At 43.1% G+C, this 15,795-nt stretch overlaps 1 protein-coding gene across 1 annotated transcript in view; it reads right to left on the bottom strand.

Annotated features, from left to right (window-relative positions):
- Positions 1–678: 678 nt before the first annotated feature.
- cyth3b (cytohesin 3b) overlaps positions 679–15,795 on the bottom strand; it is a 39,322-nt gene continuing 24,205 nt past the window's right edge. Inside the window, exons 8-13 of the mRNA XM_010897392.4 lie at positions 10,632–10,780; positions 9,499–9,610; positions 5,238–5,314; positions 4,858–4,929; positions 2,302–2,456; positions 679–1,128 (exon numbers count right to left, since the gene is read on the bottom strand). Of these exons, the coding sequence (XP_010895694.1) occupies positions 1,056–1,128; positions 2,302–2,456; positions 4,858–4,929; positions 5,238–5,314; positions 9,499–9,610; positions 10,632–10,780 (638 nt within the window). The 3' untranslated portion in view covers positions 679–1,055. The remainder of the gene's footprint in view (positions 1,129–2,301; positions 2,457–4,857; positions 4,930–5,237; positions 5,315–9,498; positions 9,611–10,631; positions 10,781–15,795) is intronic.

The raw sequence follows: 15,795 nt of genomic DNA, 5'->3' as shown, positions 1-15,795 counted from the left end.
GTCATGGCAAAATGTGTAAATACATATTTCAGTTTTTCCATTTTCAATTAACCGGCACAAATTTCACTTTATCATTACAGGTTATTGTTTGGGGATTGATGGCAAAAAATAAAGCAAAACAATTATAAAGTTAGTCTGTAACAGAACAAAACATGGAGAAAGAGAAGGGTTTGGAATACTTTCCAAAGCCACTGAATGTTTATACTTAGACACATATGCACACACACGAACACACATGTTTTACAACACTTTTGAGGACTAGAAGAGACGCGAGTCCTCACCAAACTAAAGCACCGCCAAACTTTCAGGTTTACTTCCAAAATTGAGGAGGAAGCTTGCAAACAGCTAGTAAATAAAAATCCAAACATTTGCACATGTTGCGGTTGAAATAGGCTCCTGTCCCGGGCAGTGAGACACGGACTCTCCCTGCACTGTGAGACATGCAGGTCACCCAGGCTGGACCCCAACAAAAATACTAAAACAAATGTGTGTGGATAGAAAGAAAGAGGGCCAATGCGTTTTAATGTTTCCCTCATCCCACTGGCTTCCCTTGGTAGTCTCTAGTGCTGCTGGTCCAGTGTTGGTCCATGGGACATCATGTAGAATCACTCTGTCACTGCCGGCTCGTGCAGCCAGGGCTGGGGGATGCGTCCAGCATGGGCGGGGGGGGGGGGGGGGGGGGGGGTCGTCAAGACTGGAGCCTGTCCTCAATACCTCCAGCACCGAGGGTCAGTTCTACCAACGCCTGAAGAGGCAGGCGGCTGTCTTTTATGGCTACCATCCGTCTCCATAGTAACGGGTTGGTACAGGGTGAGATGGACTGTAGAGTGGGAGCATCAGGAGTCTGTCCGTAATGGTGATAACAATGGGATTGGAGTGAAGTCAGGGGGGAGAGGAGAAGGGAGGGGTAGGTGGCAGGTTGCCTAACTTCATGACAAAAGTCCACCTGAGGAAGAGGACTCATACGCACAGGGAGGCAGCTCTCCTAATTTGGGATGTCCTGGGATGTGGGGTTTTTTTTGCGTGTGGATTTTGGCAGGTAGGAATGTCCCCTCTTACTTCTTATTGGCAATCCGTCTCTTCCTGGTAGCCAACATGTCGTAGAAGGGATCCCTGCTGATACTCGCCCTGGAACACCAAGGACAAAAGATAAATGATAATACTCCAGGGAAGAGTCGGCATCATTGATATGTAAATGATGTGGCCACATTTCAACCAACCCCTGCCTTAATAACTAACCACGTCAAAAAAAAACTAAAAGTTTGTTCAGTGACCTAGTTCGGTTTCCATGGTTTCTGAAGAAAACCTACCTACCCCCTTTTTTCTTCTTTCCTCCGGTTCTATCTCTTCCTGAGATTCTGTGGAATGTCATTTCCCTGATTCCCTGTTTAAGCACTCTGCCAAGTGTTCTCATTCTAGCATATACTCACATCCTCGATGCAGTTTTCCAGGTTTATAGAGTGTTGGGAAAACAATTGCACTGTGAATTATTAACACTTCAGCCCTCGTTTTTTGGGAGAGAAGATATGCTCTACAAAGCGAAATGAGTCAGAAAGACATTCTGGCTCCGCCACAGAGCCCAGTTTCTGTTTCACGGATGTAAAATCCTGTTAACACCAGCACAAAACCAAAAATGACTCCACCCCCCACTGAGAAGTCTCTCTCCTTCCCTTTACATCGTGGCCCATATATGACTATGTCTCTGAGCTATGACAGCTATTCCTCTCTTCTTTTTTAAGTTTTGGATATTTAACTCAACCTAATTTTCTGAAAAACCAAAGAAATGCAGGGGTTGCGTATTTGAAATTAGTTCATCAGAGAATTAAACGGGAACAAGAGAAAAAATGTAATGCACGCTACCAACTAGTAAAATTTTGCTAGAGCAAAGCTAATTTAATTTTATGATATGTTGAGTTAAATTATATGTTGATTATTTCCTATCGCATTCAACAAGCACACAGAATGCCCTGAAAGTAGTTTTTTGTTATAGTAAATGAATAACTAAGTCAGTCTTTCGTAGAGATAAGAGGATAAGGAGCGTGACTATACTGTATGGCCATCCCTATTTTACTGAGAAAATTCAATTTACATAGAACCCTTTCATCTTGGCTGAATCCTCCTTGCCTCTCTCTTGAGAAGATAACACACAAAATCACACACACAAAAACAGACACAGACACACGCACACACACACACTGTACGGTGCTGGTTAGCCTCCGTGGCTACAGGGGGGAGGTGCTAGGGCTCTGGACCAGTTTTGAATCCAGCTGGGCTCCCTTTGTATGCAGTATGGATTCTTACTTGATAGATTTGATCCACTCCTCTTTCTCCTCAGTTGTCGGTGCTGATATCCTGTACACTGTGTGGTTGCCCTCAACTACCCGGCCATCCGCCTCAGTCTTACACGCCTTGATCACCTGACCCTTGTGGTTGGGGTTGTAGAGCTCAAAGCAGTTCTGAGTAAGTAGGAAGAGACAAGATGGTGGTGAGAGGGTGGTCCAGCTGCCTGAGAAACAATCAATGTCATAATCAATGTCATCAGATGTATCAGGATAGTCTTATGTCTATAGTACAACCTAGAATGCCCTGGGTTGGGTACAAAGAGCTCAAAACAGGGGAGGAGTGAGAGAGTCAGTGGATTGTATTGCATATCAGTACAGGTCAGGGCCAGTGCATGGTATTGTAGTACATCCCTGGGACACTTCGTAAAATGTAATAAAACAGAATGCAACGATGTGCAAATAATTTAATCCATATTTTGAATAGACAATAGTACAAAAGACAACATAGCAAATGCTGAAACTGAGACATTTTACTGTTTTGAGATAAATACATGCCCATTTTGAATTTGACACCAGCAACATGTTTAAAAAAAGTTATAACAGAGCCGTGCTGTTGTAATACGTGCAGAATGTGGTTTGGAATTGTCGTGCTAAAACTAGCAAGGCCTTCCCTGAAAAAGACGTCATCTGGATGGCAGCATATGCTGCTCCAAAACCTGTATATATTGTTCAGCATTTATTGTGCCTTCACCGATGTGCAAGTCACCCAATGCCATGTGCACTCATGCACCCCCATACCATTCCGGATGATGGCTTTTGAACTTTCTGCTGATAACAAGCCAGAAGGGGTCCCTCTCCTCTTTAGCCCGGAGGACGTGGCGTCCATGATTTCCAAAAAGAATCTCAGCTTTTGATTCCTGATTTTGATTTGTCAGACTACAGGACGGTTTTCCAATTAACCTCAGTCCATCCAAAATGAACTCGTACCCTAGGGAAGTCGCCTGTGTTTTAGGGTGTTGTTTATGTGTGGTTTCTTCTTTGCATGCCTGAGTTTTAACTTGCATTTGTGGAGGCCAGATGAAACTCTTTGCAATTTTAACGTTATTCTTAAATGGCTGCACGATTTGCCCAAGCAGTCTTCCACAAAGTGATGAACCCCTCCTCATTTCTACTTCTGAAAGACTTCTTGTTTCTATATACCTAATTATGTTACTGACTTGTTGCCAATTAGTTTTGAGATGTTCCACAATGTTTGTTTTCTTTTCCAGTCTTTTGTTGCCTCTGTCCCACCTTTTTTAAAATGTGTTGCTGGCATCATGTGTTGTCTTTGTACTACTTTCTATTGAATATAGGGTTTAAATGATTTGTACTCTGTTTTTATTTCCATTTTTCCCAGCATCCCAAATTTTTTGGAAATGGGGTTGTAATATCAGAGCTCAGTGGGTGGTATTGTAGTAATAATAGAGGTCAGTATTTTTGTAGTATTAGTAGAGGTCAGTGGGTAGTATAGTAGTATTAGTAGATGTCAGTGGGTAGTATTTTAGTATTAGTAGAAGTCTGCGGGTAATATTGCAGTATTAGTAGAAGACAGTGGGTAGTACTGTAGTATTAGCAGAGGACAGTGGGTAGTACTGTAGTATTAGTAGAAGACAGTGGGTAGTACTGTAGTATTAGTAGAAGACAGTGGGTAGTACTGTAGTATTAGCAGAGGACAGTGGGTAGTACTGTAGTATTAGTAGAAGACAGTGGGTAGTACTGTAGTATTAGTAGAAGACAGTGGGTAGTACTGTAGTATTAGCAGAGGACAGTGGGTAGTACTGTAGTATTAGTAGAAGACAGTGGGTAGTACTGTAGTATTAGTAGAAGACAGTGGGTAGTACTGTAGTATTAGCAGAGGACAGTGGGTAGTACTGTAGTATTAGTAGAAGACAGTGGGTAGTACTGTAGTATTAGCAGAGGACAATGGATAGTACTGTAGTATTAGCAGAGGACAGTGGGTAGTACTGCAGTATTAGTAGAAGACAGTAGGTAGTACTGTAGTATTAGTAGAAGACAGTGGGTAGTACTGTAGTATTAGTAGAAGACAGTGGGTAGTACTGTAGTATTAGTAGAAGACAGTGGGTAGTACTGTAGTATTAGCAGAGGACAGTGGGTAGTACTGTAGTATTAGTAGAAGACAGTGGGTAGTACTGTAGTATTAGCAGAGGACAATGGATAGTACTGTAGTATTAGCAGAGGACAGTGGGTAGTACTGCAGTATTAGTAGAAGACAGTAGGTAGTACTGTAGTATTAGTAGAAGACAGTGGGTAGTACTGTAGTATTAGTAGAAGACAGTGGGTAGTACTGTAGTATTTGCAGAGGACTGTGGGTATTACGATAGCGAGTTCTAGTTCGGGCCAACAGTAACCCCAACTCTAACCCCAATTAGGTCACAAACTGCTGGCCTTCGTTTGACTTTCTCTTGTTTTTTCTGCTTGGGGATGTATTAATTACCACACACTAAAAGGAATATAATAGGGTAATTAAGAAAGAATATGATGCAGTATAATGGATTATTCATGGAGAATCTCTCACTGGTTTCCTGGGTTCCTCCACCTCTCTGATACTGAGGTTCTCTAAAGGGATGATCCCACGTGGCTCCTTATCCTGAAGGGGTGTGGGGCAGAGACACAGAGAGAAATAGAAAGAGGGAGAGAGAAAAACAGACATGGTTTCATTGGCTGTAACAGCGACTAATAACATTCAGTCTCCTCTGTGTGGTTCTCTCTGAGGTAACCATACAGTGTGTCCATCAGCCAACGAGGAGGACAGACAGATAATGACATGGTCCAGTAGGGATACACAAGAGTAGGAGAGGACAGATTGCTAATAAAGCCACTAGAGAGGAGAGACATTGTACTATGATAAAGAGCTCTTAGTAACACTAACACACACACACACACACACACACTTACTGTTGTGTACTCAAAGTAGTAAAGGCAGTTATCAGTCAAGATGAACCACCTTCTCTTCCAGGTCTTCACTCTTCCCCCTGAGAAGGCAAATAGGAAGAGAAAACAGGAAGTGATGACACAATGGTATTACAGAATGACAGCACAGATTGACAGGAAGACAAACGGCCCGTCGGATGTATGAATCTGAAGAATCAGATCATCATTTCCACTCCCGTCAGGAAGAGGTGGGCACTGGAATGGCATTGTTGCAAATGAAGGCATTTTACACACGCACTTCAGAGCAGGCATTTTCAAATGGAAACATCCTGAAACGTGCCAATGTTTCCCATAGGATCTGGCTAGCTTATGCTTGGCTCTGCCCACTCAGCATCTCTGAGCACCCATTGAAAATGGCATGTTGTGGGCTGTCTTGGAATAACTCCACCCCCATACTACTGTATGAAGAACAGCAGAGACACTCCAACAAGACCAGAAGATGGCAAATATGTCTATTTCGAAGATGGCCATGTTTTGGATGACAACGACACTTCTCATGGTTAAAACCTACTGAAGTACTTTGGTGCCAGGTGACCTCGATGGTGAGCAAGCACTTCACTGGAGTTCTTTCTGTTCCTCAAGGAATTGATTTTTAAGTACTGTTCATCAGATGCAGACTGGTTTTTGCACCGTCAAATTTGTATATGACATTTCTTCTAGCCGTCTCACAAGATACGAGTTACACAGGAAATGTTTTCATTGCATTAGTTTCATTGCATTAATGCTTTTAGAATGGTTCAAGTGATTGGATCAGTCTGCCCAAGACTTTTGCAAAGTACCATGTATATAACAAATTATTGAAATAAAAAAGATATGTTGTTACACTTCATCTAGAACAGTCAATCCTGCGTGTGCGATTGAAAAGAGCAACACAAACACAGATAGATCAAAGGCCTAAGAACTGTGCTTTTGGCACTTAGCAGCACTGGTTGAGAGGTGATGCAATTATATCATGAGATTGGTTCAGCAATGTGATTGGTTACATTTACACAATCTCTCACAGTTACCTCAAAGTTCATATTATGGAAATTATGACACACAACTCCTGAATTATTACTAACTTTGCTTATTCCTTTTTTAAAGGCAACAGGGTAAAACAACATTGGAACTCCTGAGGAAGGTACACACCACACTTGATATGAACCTAACATGGCACCTAAAGCACCCTTGGAGGAATACTACAAACAGCATGCACACCAGCACACACACACACACACACACACACACACAAAAACACACACGCACACAAACACACTCATTCACACACACTGCAATCATGCAGAATGTTCTTACATTTAGAAGCACCACATCTAAGGAGGGGAGGGGGGGGGTCAACACACAGCTCAAATCATTTTCAAAGATGTTACCCCCCAGGCCATTGCAACTCAATACAGAGGTTCAGCTAAAAAGACAAGCACAGAGGTGCAAGGTAGAAATAGTAGAGATGGAAAAGAGAGGTAACACGCGAGAGCCCACTACTCCAATCCCACGTCAAATTCACTGTGACAGCTGTGCCTTGTCAAAACAACTACGTTGCAGGTTTGCTCAAGTCCCAGTTCAATTGTCTTCCGAGACTTATCTTGCCAAGCCGTTTTGCTTCTTATCACAATGCTTCACTCAATCAGGATGTTTTCTCCAGCATACAATTGCTAGAGGAGACCGCACTGCTAAGCCAACAACCACAGTAAAGCTAGTAAGTGCCCCAACATGATGTGAAATGTGGTTACTTCATTTTAAAATACATAGAATTTAACTTTTTTAAACAATAAACAAAAAAAGAAATACAGTCTCCCATGGAATTATTAAATTGCTTCATTTCAATGGGTGCATGTTAAGAGATTGTCCATCTATGAAATAAGGTAATTGTAGGGGCCTAAATGCAGTCTCCAACTAGAATGTGAATACTGTGATTCAATTATGTAAGTTAAACAATAGTAACTACACTGTTAATTTGTTTATTCGGAATCGGAAGGAATATTTACAGTATTTACAGGTTAATGTATTTGCAGTTCATGTTTACAGTATGTAGTAACTTAATTGTTTTATTCCTCACACTAAAATATGTGGATAATTTAGAATGCCTATAATCTCATTTATCTTACATTTGTTACTTCTGGGAATAGGATATTGCTATTGTTGTGTCCTAGTACTCACCTTCAATTTTCTTTGATACTCTCGCGAGGTGGGTTTTTGGGGGATGTGATGTGCGGGCAGTCTGACAAGAAGAGAGTGGAGCCACACAGTTTTTTAACCTCTCTCGTGATTCTCCCTAATATTAATGATTAAGAAATTGGCCATATGTGTGTATTAATTACTGCTTATGTCAAAGTAAATAGTTGGTGGTCCTGTGGATTTATTTACGTGGATCTGGACGAGGGGAATCTTTAGAGCGTCACGCTAAGGCTTCATACATTGGAAACCTATATTATTGATCCTATATAATTATGTTCAGTATTCTCTGGGTATCACCCAGAACGAAATTATTGGCCAAATGGTGGCGCTATAAAAAGCACCAGAGTGATCACCAGAGTTCTTTCATCCAATTCATATTTACAACTTCACCACAAGTAATATTCCTTTTGTTGTTTTAGGTTCCCTCTACGTGAGACATGTCTCGGGATGATGTGTGGCTGACTGTGTATCCAGTGGTTTCCTGGGTGTGTGTGAGTTGGCTTTGTCTTAACAACATTCTTTAGGGAGAGTTTTGTCCACACATTCCTACCTGGCTCATCACTGACCATCTCATTGGCTAGCTCATAGCGGAGAAACACAAACTCTATACTATAAACTCCACACTGCTACAGCACAATGAGTCAGGGATATCGCTGCCAATGATGCCTTGCCCCACCCCAACGATGATTCTGCCAATACGCATGGGAATCCCGGCCAAAGGGCAGCATGTGGCACAGTCAAAAATGAAATGTACATGAGGTTAAATCCTTAAAATCCTTTCTAAAAATGTCCCTAATGCACAGAGTGATCCTCTATAAATGGCACTTATTCTTTCATACCCTTCAGCTTTTATTTTAGTGGCCTACTTACAATTATTACAAGAAAACTTCAGCTGCCCGGAGGACAAAGAGCACTATAATATAATCACTGTTAGCTCATAAGGCACACAGGCTATTTGCATTCATATACACTGTTTGGTGAGACTGCAGAGACGTTACTTAGCTCAAGTGGAATGTGTGTGAATGGAGTGCGTGCATATGTTTACATGTGTGTTGCCTGCCTTCATTCATCTGTGTGTGCGTGTGTCTGTGTATATATATATATATATATATATATATATATATATATATATATATATATATATATATATATATACATACATACATATATATATATAGATATAATCAGATATTTACAAAACTGTGAGGGGTGTACTCAGTTCTGTGAGATACTGTGTATATTATGGACACATAGGTGAGGAATTAAGCACAACAATCAAAAATGGTTATGTTACTCTGTAGCCTGTGAGCGGGCAAACCCAAAACACAACCCCTAGAAACACGTCACACAGAGTTAATGTAGGGAGGCAGAGGAACTGGACAACAATGAAAAACACATGGAAACAAATACAACACACATGAAAAAAACATGGAAACGATACTGTCATCAAGTGCAAGAAGATGGTAGAATTAATGAAAACTTAACCACTGCATTTGGAGAGGAGAGAGTTCAATATAATATTCCAAAATGGAGTGTCTTTGAGTGTTGCTATGACACGCCGTCAGTTCCACAGCTTCTGTTGTTTTAACACAAGAGCTGATGATCACTGCTCACTCACGTGACGCTGCAACCATGGTAACAGGTCAGTTCGACTGTGTGTATAGACACATGGCTACCCCTCTCCAAGACATTCCGTTTAGTGTTATTATCAGTTCACAGTGACCTCACATGTACCTCATCACATACAATCTACAGGGAAAAGAAAATCCTACTCCAATATCTTCTCGAATGTATAAACGGAAAACAAAAAGGCAGAAAGGGTATTAACACAACACTTTGCATGCCCACTGCCTGAGTACACAGAACCCTATTCACATTCGAGACATGAGTCATGAAGCAAAACCTGTTGCTTGAGTGACAGTGTAGTATATGCAGTATAGTATACTCCAGGAAGGGGAGACGCATGGGTCAGTCCAAATAAGAGAACCTATACATAAGAACTGGAGTCAAGCAAGCATTGTTTTTTTAGGATTGGGATGTCATTTCCACTAACCTAATTTCAGCAGCCATCCCTCTCTGTCTGGGTTAAAGAACGTGTGTGTCAGGTCATTCCCATCATCCTCTGGGATCTTGAAAGGTTCACTCTTAATGCTCTCATAGAGATTCTGGAGTGGAGAAAAACGGAGAGAGACAGTGCCAGGGTGAGGGGAGAGGAGAGACAGAGGAGGAGAGAGAGAGACAGAGGAGTAGAGACAGAGCCACAGTGGGGGGAGAGGAGAGACAGAGGAGGAGGGAGAGAGACAGAAGAGGAGAGACAGAGCCACAGTGGGGGGAGAGGAGAGACAGAGGAGGAGGGAGACGGCCAGAGTGAGGGGAGGGGAGAGACAGAGGAGGAGAAAGACAGAGGAGGAGAGACAGAGCCAGAGTGGGGGGAGAGGTGAGACAGAGGGGGAAGGAGAGAGACAGAGCCAGAGTGAGTGGAGGGGAGAGACAGAGGAGGAGGTAGAGAGCCAGAGTGAGGGGAGGGGAGAGACAGAGGAGGAGAAACAGAGCCGGAGTGGGGGGAGAGGAAGAGACAATGGTGAAAAGAGAGAAGAGAGTAAGAGAGTGAGAGAGGAAGTGAGAAAGAAAGGTGGAAGAGAAACAGGGAGAGAGAAGAGGAGTGAGAAGAGTGAGTGGGGGAGAGAGAGAGAGAAAGAAAAAGAGAGGGGGGTGTGGGAGAGTTGGTAACAGTAATAGGAAAAAGGGGGAGGGAAAGTGTTAGTGTTCAGCTCATGACACAAACCTGCATCTTCAAATATTCATCCCACTCCTTAAATTAACAGTGCATAAAACATTAAGGAACAAGGTTCTATTTAGGATTTCTTCAGAAATGGATGGTGGGCTCATTCGTTGGGGCTGAAACTGTGTGCTAAACAGTCTTCCAGATTTGACTATCAGATTTGTTAGAACTGTTGAAGGGAAAAATTTACAACAAGCCAACTGCAAGCAGGCTTCTACATGTGTCCTCAGGTTGTGCTGAGGGCTGTGTGATTATCTCTACAAACTCTTCAGATTGTATGGTTATCATTAGCATAAATGGCCTGAGAGAACAGACATTTTAGATGAGCTAGCATGTTGCTACACTATAACCTTTAATACTGGAGAGCAGAGCTTTTAATTTACACAGGCCAAACACACACACACCCTGAGTAGTTCCTCTGGTAGGTCTCCTCCCTCGTTGATGCCTCTGTTCATAGAGATGAATCTCTCTACGGGAGGCTTGTCTCTTACGTTGGGGTTGTGGAGGCTGGTGTTCAACATGATGATGGCGAAGGAGAGGACATAACATGTGTCTGAGGAAGAAAGCAGAAACCAGTTAGTTTTTTACTGGATGTTGCATTTCAAGAAACCTCACGTCCATTGAAGGCGTGGCCAGTACTGTGTTCAGTATTGTTTTCCGACGGGATAAAAAACTTGTTCTGATCTAGTATCCTTTGCTTAAAACACTGTACTGTAATGAGACATTTGGGCAGATCTACCTACATGCTAATGTAAAAGCTACGTTCACCACGCATGGCTGAGAGTCTGTGATGTACTGATATTGAAAGCAGAGAAATGGATGTGAATGTCGTTGCAGCTCTGTGGGGTGGGGGGGATGTCTTGTGTCTAGCTATCTATGTTTCTATGATTTGTGAGGACCTTTTGGAGCTCCAACCAAGCAATGCACGTGTTGCATGTGTTACTCTGGGACATGTGTTATTAAACCTTTATTTCAACAAGGAACACAGACAGAGACCAAGGTCTCTTTTATAGCTGGGCCCTGTGTGTACATGTCTACACACACAGTTCTGTTTCAATGATTAAAACAAACAGAAAAGTTACAGACAAAACAAGACATATAGTTTAGGTACGATCACAGATAGCACAAAACAAGTAAAACAAGAAAAGGATGTTGTTGCATGGGGCTGGATTCGATCCATGGTTTCCTATGTGGCAGACAGTACCCTATTTATACAGCGGGTGTTGTTGCTCATGATACGTGTGTAGAGATGTGGTGTCTGTTTACTTCTGCATTGTCAAACCAATTAGTTGAAACTCCAAGTTTTCTTTTAACTAGTTCCCTACATTACCTGACATCCAAACCAACAACAGGTATAACATGGTCGCTACACTACATTCAACACTTTAAATTAGAAAGAGAATACTGTAGATGGCTAGCTAAAATCTATGCAGTGGTTTTGTCCATGGCAAGGTTTGAACGCCGGTCGCCTACGTGGAAGTCTGTGTCGCTAACTACTACGCTATTTAACAGTCAGTCACTCAGTCAGTCAGGTACTCACTCACTCAGTAAAACACATTCACTCTTCTTGACTAGCTCCACTTACGCAGTCCGGCAAAGATGTCAGATTGTAACAATTCTCTATCTCTGTGTTACTCTGCCTAGTTTGATAGGATGTGTGTTACTTTGTCAAGTTAAAGGGAAATGTGTTACTCTGTCTAGTTGAAGGGTTATGTGTTACTCAGTCTAGCTAAAGGGTTCATATGTTACTCTGCCTAGTTAAAGGGATGTATGTTACTCTGTCTAGTTAAACAGACATGCGTTGCTCAGTTTAGTTGAAGGGACATATGTTACTCTGCCTAGTGTGATAGGATGTGTGTTACTCTGTCAGGTTGAAGGTATGTGTTACTCTGCATAGTTTGATAGGATGACAGAATCAGAAAGAGTTTCACAACAAACAAGGAATTTGTTCTGGCCCTTGGTGCAACAATTTATACAAAAGAAATAAAAGAAATGTGGGAAGGTGTTATAGATTTGTCCTGTTGAGGGTTGTGTGTGTATGAGGGGAGCGGGCTATAGTCAGTTTGGTTCCAGGGGCATGTTAATGAGGCCTACTGCTGTAGGAAAGAAACTGTTCTTGGGATGAGAAGTTTTGATCCTGATAGACCTCTGCCTTCTGCCAGAGGGGAGAGCTCTGAATAGTCCATTTCCAGGGTGAGAGTGATCAGCACCAATCATTGCCGCTCGGCTCCTTGTCCTGGAGGTGTGTAGGTCGTGTAGAGACGGCAGATTGTAGCCAATCACCCTCTCTGCAGAGTGAATGATGCAGAGTGAATGGGGGCAGCCGTGTTTCTACTGAAGTCCACTATCATCTGCACTTTCTTAAGGGCGTTGAACTCCAAATTGTCCTGACTGCACCAGTGCACCAGATGGGCAGTCTCCCACCTGTAGGCGGACTTGTCTCCATCAGAAAAAGGTCCTATTAGGGTGGTGTCATCCAAAAACAAGAGTGGTGACTGAAGGTGCAGCTGTTGGTGTACAGGGAGAAGAGTAGGGGGGACAGGACGCAGCCTTGAGGGGAGCCAGTGCTCAGGGGGTCAGACAGGTGCTTCCCGAGCCTCAAGTGCTGCCTCCTGTTGGACAGGAAGGTTGTGATCCTCCTGCATGTGGACTCGGGCACTCCCAGTTGGGAGAGCTTGTCTTGGAGAAGAGCGGGAATTATGGTGTTGAATGCGGAACGGAAGTCCACAAACAGGATTCTGGCATAAGTTCCAGGGGAGTCCAGATGCTGGAGGATGAAGTGAAGAGCCATGTTGACCGTATCGTCCGCAGACCCGTTGGCTCTGTAGGCAAACTGCAGTGGGTCTAGTAGAGGGTCAGTGATGGTCTTGAGGTGGGACAGGACCTCAAATGACTTCCTAACCACAGAGGTCAGGGCGACGGATCTGTAGTCATTAAGTCCTGTGATCCTTGATTTCTAGTGGACTGGGATGATGATGGAGGACTTGTAGCAGGCCAGAACGCAGCATGTCTCCGGTGAGGTGTTAAACATCTTAGTAAACACAGCAGAAAGCTGATGTGCATAGTGCTTTAGGGTGGATGGGGAGACACCATCACGCCCCGCAGCTTTGTGGGGGTTTTGTTTCTCAGTCTAGTTGAAGGGACTTGTATTACTCTGCCTAGTTAATGAGAAATCTGTCTCTGTCTCCCTGAAGACACACAAGTCCCATCTATGGTGCTATGACTTTGAAATGATTTCTCTACTACCCACTACCTCCACTGACCTCACGCACATGCACACACATACACATACACACGCACACACACACAATGTGCCTTGTAATTCCTGACCTTTTGAACCCTGTACGTCAGGACAAGTCCCCAGAGGCACCCAGCAGAACTGCTACAACTAACTATGGGTGTGTCACCACTGCAACACATCCATATTCATGAGGCCAAGCCCACCCATCGGTGATCAACTCCCCACCGGTTACTGGGACATGGCACACAGCGCTGCACATAGAACAGAAAGCTGACATGTCTCCCTATATTATATAACAGACAATATTGTTTCTGTTCTATTCAATGCAAAAGTCTATCTGTATCTTTAACTGGTCCTTTTACAGAAGGAAGACATGGGTGAAGGTGACAGAATTTAGACAAACTTAGCAGAAAATGCTGATTAATCTCTTGACAGGTAGGGGATATTATCATGGTAGGGGACAGACAAGGTGTTAACAGAGCATTCACAACCCTTTGTTACTGACCAGCAATCAATCTAATTATCAGTGGAGCCATGCAAGTGATGACAAGGCAACAGTTAACGGCAGGTCTGTCAGCAACATCAGACGAAGTCAAGTTCAGATTAACAGTGATTACACATTTCAGTATTTAAATGACTTCCTTTTCTAGAAATTGTTGATTTGGATACAATGAAGGTCTTATAGAATGACTAAACATAACATAACGTTCACCACGGCATCTAAAGACTCTTTCATGTCTGTCACATGTGCTCAGTGTAAACCTGCTCTCATCTGTGAAGGGAATGGGGCACCAGTGGCGGACCTGCAAATTCAGGTGTTCTCTGGCCAATGCCAATCAAGCTGCATGGTGCTGGCCTGTGAGCACAGGTCCCACTAGAGGACGTCGGGCCCACATGCCACCATCATGCAGCCTGTTTCTGAGAGTTTGGTCAGAAACAAGCACACCAGTAGAGGTCATTTTGTAGGGGTTTGGCAGTGCTCCTCCTGTTCCTCCTCGCATAAAGGAAAAGATACCGGTCCTGATGCTGGGTTGAGGCCCTTCTACGGCCCTGTACAGCTCTCCTTGTGTAAAGTTCTGTCTCCTGGTATCTCCTCTCCTCCATGCTCTTGAGACTGTACTGGGAGACACAACAAACCTTCTTGCGACGGCACATATGGATGTGCCATCCAGGAGGAGCTGGACTACCTGTGCATCCGGAATGAGCTGCAGATTCATGCTACCAGTAGTGACAAGGACACTATCAAAATAAAAAACTAAAGAATAAGTCAGGAAGGACAAGAAGAGAGCAATTGTCTGAGGCCACCACCTGCAAAACAATTCCTTTTTTGGGAGTTGTCTTGCTGTTGCCTCTCCAGTGCACCTGTTGTCACTTTCATTTGCCCCAAAACAGGGGACATTGACTCACAATCGCTAATGATTCCTAACTGGACAGATTGATATTCCTGAAGTTAAAGTGACTTGGTGTTATACTGTGATGATTAAGTGCTCCCTTAATTGTTTTCCCTCATTTTGGGTTGGATGTTTAATATGTCTAACATTTTGTGCCAAAATTGCCTGGTATTTGGAACTGATCATAATTCCCTCCACCCTGACTAAGGCCCTGGTTCCAGCTGAAGTAAAACAGCCCCAAAGCATGATGCTGCCACCACCATGCTTCACGGTGGGTATGGTGTTCTTTGGCTGATGCGCAGTGTTGTTTTTTTGCCAAACATGCCTTTTGGAATTATGGCCAAAAGGTTCAACCTTGGTTTCATCAGACCATAAAACATTTTCCCACGTGCTTTTTGGGGATTTGATGTTTGTTTTTGCAAACTTCAGCCGGGCTTGTAAGAAAAGGCTTCTGTCTTGCCACCTTACCCCATAGTCCATTCATATGAAGAATACGGGAGATTGTTGTCACATGTAGCACACAGTTGGTACTTGCCAGAAATTCCTGAAGTTCCTTTAATGTTGCTGTAGGCCTCTTGGAAGCCTCCCAGACCAGTTTTCTTCTTGTCTTTTCATCAATTTTGGAGGGACGTCCAGTCCGTGGTAATGTCTCTGTTGTGCCATATTTTCTCAACTTGATGATGACGGTCTTCACTGTGTTTCATGGTATATCTAATGCTTTGGAAATTATTTTGTCTTTTTATCTGTCAACAATGAGATCCCTCAGATGCTTTGGAAGGTATCTGCGGACCATGGCTTTTGCTCTGAGATGCAACTAAGAAAATGTCAAGAAAATCCTACTAGAACAGCTGGACTTTATTTGTGGTCACATTAAAAGTGGAAAATTTTCTGACATGATTTATCTTTGTTTCATTCTTTTCACAAAAACCTGGCATT

Source organism: Esox lucius, chromosome 11 (assembly GCF_011004845.1).
Source record: "Esox lucius isolate fEsoLuc1 chromosome 11, fEsoLuc1.pri, whole genome shotgun sequence".
Classification (NCBI taxonomy): domain Eukaryota; kingdom Metazoa; phylum Chordata; class Actinopteri; order Esociformes; family Esocidae; genus Esox; species Esox lucius.
Note: the sequence above shows the minus strand (reverse complement) of the source record. Positions and strands in the feature narration are given on the sequence as shown.